Consider the following 3465-nt stretch of genomic DNA (forward strand, 5'->3'; position numbering starts at 1 on the left):
ATACACTGAAGCCCTGTTTCAGGCTAAATGACTGGCATGTGTCTGAAGGATCATCCAGAAGCAAACTTCCCCTCATTCTTCAGGATGTCTGGGTAAAGAGCTTATCTTGAACCAAGTGTAGAAATAAGAGTGACGACAGGCTGTCTAAAAGGCAAAGTCAGAAATATCTGAGGCAGTAGCCTCCTTGAATGGATGAGATTGAACATTCTAGGTATGATAGATATAATTAGAAGTGTACAAATATTATATAGCTTTTATCTTCCTTTAAAAAAATAAAGAATGTTTGTCCCAGTTTTGTCATTTATAAAGTATTTTCACACTTATTGTCACAAGGAAGTTTTATAGAGGAAACTGAGGCTTAAAGAAGTTAAATAATTCATTAAAGTATATATGGTGAATGAGAAATAGAGCCAGGTCCTCAAAATGGAGTCCTTTTCCTACAATATTTATGTTATATTCACTTCACTTCACTCTGTCGACCTCTAAAAACTGTTACCTGTATTTTTAGTAGCTGACTAATTTTGCAGATATAAATTGTTTATTGAGAGACTGAATGGATGGGGCAATATTTTCAAAGGTATGGTCTAAAATGAAAAAAAAAATCTTTGTATTTACTGAGTAAAGTAAAAGTGACCATTGGAGAGCTTGGAATAACTCCATTTTGGGTTCTCTTGGATTTCAGCATAAATTTTTTTAAAAAATGTCAAATTTATGTAAGACTGAGCTATAATGGGCTATTTATGAAATTAAAATTTTTGTACACAATCCTAACTTTTGAAATTAACAAAAAAGAGAATGTAATCAATGAAAAACATCACTTGGCATAAGTGAGATATAAGTGGATAGAACTGTCCACCTAAATAAGACTCCACCTAGTTACTCATTGCCCATTTTACATATTCAGCATAAGAATTTGTATTTACTGAGTTTACTATAGTAATGTTTACTATAGTGATATATAAATGTATAAGTTTGAAGTTTGGAGTGTGAGAGTGTTTCTTCTTTATTAGAGGGTTCATATAAAAGCTTCAGTCTGGTGTTTCAAAGTGAGTAGAAGAACCCCCCTGGCTGAGTGGACAGTGAAAGAGGCAGTAAGGGCCCTTCAGTGGCAATAAATTGTAGAAAAGCATAAAAATGTAAAATGAGAAATGGGAAACCACAAGTCACTAGGTGTTACTGGCTTGTAGGCTGTGTAGAGTTAGATAACAGGTTGTAGAGAAGAGGCTGGAAGTGGATAAAACTAGTGAAAATGGCATATTAATTCAGGTCTTAGAGGATCTTAAATGATAGAATTGATGATTTAAGTCTTTTTCTTTTGTTTAGTCGCTAAATTACCAGATGGCTACTCATCCAAACCCTCCCAATATTCTTGCTCCACTAATTCCTACTGTAAATTCTCTTTTACTCCCTTCCACTAGTAACTTCTATTTATTTTGAAAGCATCTTCATAGGCAATCCAATTTTTTTTTTTAAACTGGGTGAGTTAGTCAGAGATAATATCACCAACAACTTTTGTATGTTCTCATAATATCAATGTTACTATGATGACTTGGTGCTACATCCTTCTTTAACTAGATTGCCAAGAGATTTTAATCACTTTCCCAAAATGTTTCTCTTACATGATCCTGAAAATTTAGATCTGCATTTTCTCATATGGCCAATCAGAAGCTTATGTGAAAAAGATCCAGAATTCAAGGATTGATTAATTTTGTAGATGTTTATTTATCTCTGTTATCACATATTTATTTATGGTGTCTAAGATGTAAGGAACTTGAATTGTCTATGAAGGAATGACTTCGGGTAGGTGTTAAACCCATGTAGCACTAAATGTGTAAGGAAAAACTCCATGTTCAAAAAAGAATGTTTTAAAACTTTAGCTCTGCCCTGGGCAGCCTTTCTTCATTAATTTATTCAGCTATCTTAATCTCATTCTGTCCCATGCTGTCCAGACAGTCCATCTACTTCTCAATATCATCAACTTCTTTCTTATTTTTGATGTCCTATTCTATCTGTGTTCTCTTGTGAGATGAAGGCTTGATTGTACTTTGGAGAATCTTCTCCATTTTGCCAGTGGCTACATTTGTAATCCTTTTGTTCTTATCTCACCTAACCACTGTTTAATACACTCCAGCATTTTAATTCTAGGGATTCTGGCACTAGTTTTTCCTCTCTAGAGAATCTTCTAAGACTCTCATTGAAACAGAACCATCTAGTCAGGAAAGCTTCCTGCCAATGGCCCGGAGTAGAGCAGCCTTGACCTCTTTGTTCCTTAGGGTGTACACCACAGGGTTCAGTAGTGGAGTAATGACAGTGTAGGTCACTGAGATCAGCTGATTCTGATCCTTGATGTTCTCTGACTTGGGCTTGAGGTAGGCAATGGAGGCACAGCCATAGTGAATAATGACCACAGTGATATGAGAAGCACAGGTAGCAAAGGTCTTCTTCCGGCCCTCAGCTGAGGCAATCTTGAAGATAGTGGAGGTAATGAGAATGTAGGAAATGAAAATCAATCCCATGGGAACCAGGATCACCAGCACACTGATGATCAAAGTCAGGATCTCATTGATAGTTATGTCAATACAGGAGAGTTTCATCACAGGTCGAATGTCACAGAAGAAGTGGGCCACCTTTGAGGTACAGAAGGGCAACCTAAATACAGCTGACACTTGTGTCATGGCTACAATTAGGCCAATGCTGCAGGCCCCCCACACCAACTGGATACACATCCTCTTGTTCATGATGACAGAGTACCTTAAGGGATTGCAAATAGCCACATAACGGTCATACCCCATCACTGTGAGCAGGAAGCAGTTGTTTATAGCCAAAGAGGTGAAGAAGAACATCTGAGTGGCACAGCCAGCCAAAGAGATGGACTGACTAAGGCCTATGAGGTTACAGAGCATCCTGGGTATAATGACAAGTGTATACACAGTCTCTGAAGCTGACAGCATGCTGAGGAAGAAGTACATGGGAGTGTGGAGGTGACGATCAAGGCTAATGATGATCACAATAATGATATTGCCTGCCAAAGTTAATATGTACAGTGTAAGAAATACAATATAGAGGGTGAGCTGGTGCTCATGGAAGCTGGAGAAACCCTGGAAAGTAAACTCACTCACCAAAGTGTGGTTCTCTTTCTTCATTAAATCATACATAGTATCTAAGAAAGAAAAATTATAGGAAAGGAAACTACATGGATGATTTTTGTTAAATAGCAAAATTAGAAAAATTATAGGAAAGGAAACTACATGGATGATTTTTGTTAAATAGCAAGCTGGGAAAATTCTTTTGGTTAATCTACCTTGATCTTTTCTTATTTATATTCACATTCATGGTTACTTCTTTTGGGAATAGAGAGTGGAGAAACATTCTCACTCAGAAAGTACATGGTTTTTAGAGCCAATGGTTATAAACCCATATTCTGGTTCTATCACATGCTAACTTATCTGAGACAAGGAATTAACA

At 36.7% G+C, this 3465-nt stretch overlaps 1 protein-coding gene across 1 annotated transcript; it reads right to left on the reverse strand.

Annotated features, from left to right (window-relative positions):
- Nucleotides 1-2213: 2213 nt before the first annotated feature.
- Nucleotides 2214-3143, reverse strand: LOC105300729 (olfactory receptor 10J1-like). Its single transcript, XM_011373100.1, has one exon. The coding sequence runs from the start codon at nucleotides 3141-3143 to the stop codon at nucleotides 2214-2216; it is 930 nt and encodes a 309-aa protein (XP_011371402.1).
- Nucleotides 3144-3465: the final 322 nt, after the last annotated feature.

Source organism: Pteropus vampyrus, unplaced genomic scaffold (genome assembly GCF_000151845.1).
Source record: "Pteropus vampyrus isolate Shadow unplaced genomic scaffold, Pvam_2.0 Scaffold217, whole genome shotgun sequence".
NCBI lineage: Eukaryota > Metazoa > Chordata > Mammalia > Chiroptera > Pteropodidae > Pteropus > Pteropus vampyrus.

Coding starts and splice junctions, on each gene's coding strand:
- LOC105300729 (XM_011373100.1), bottom strand. CDS start 3,143: ATGAAGAAAGAGAACCACACTTTGGTGAGTGAGTTTACTTTCCAGGGT.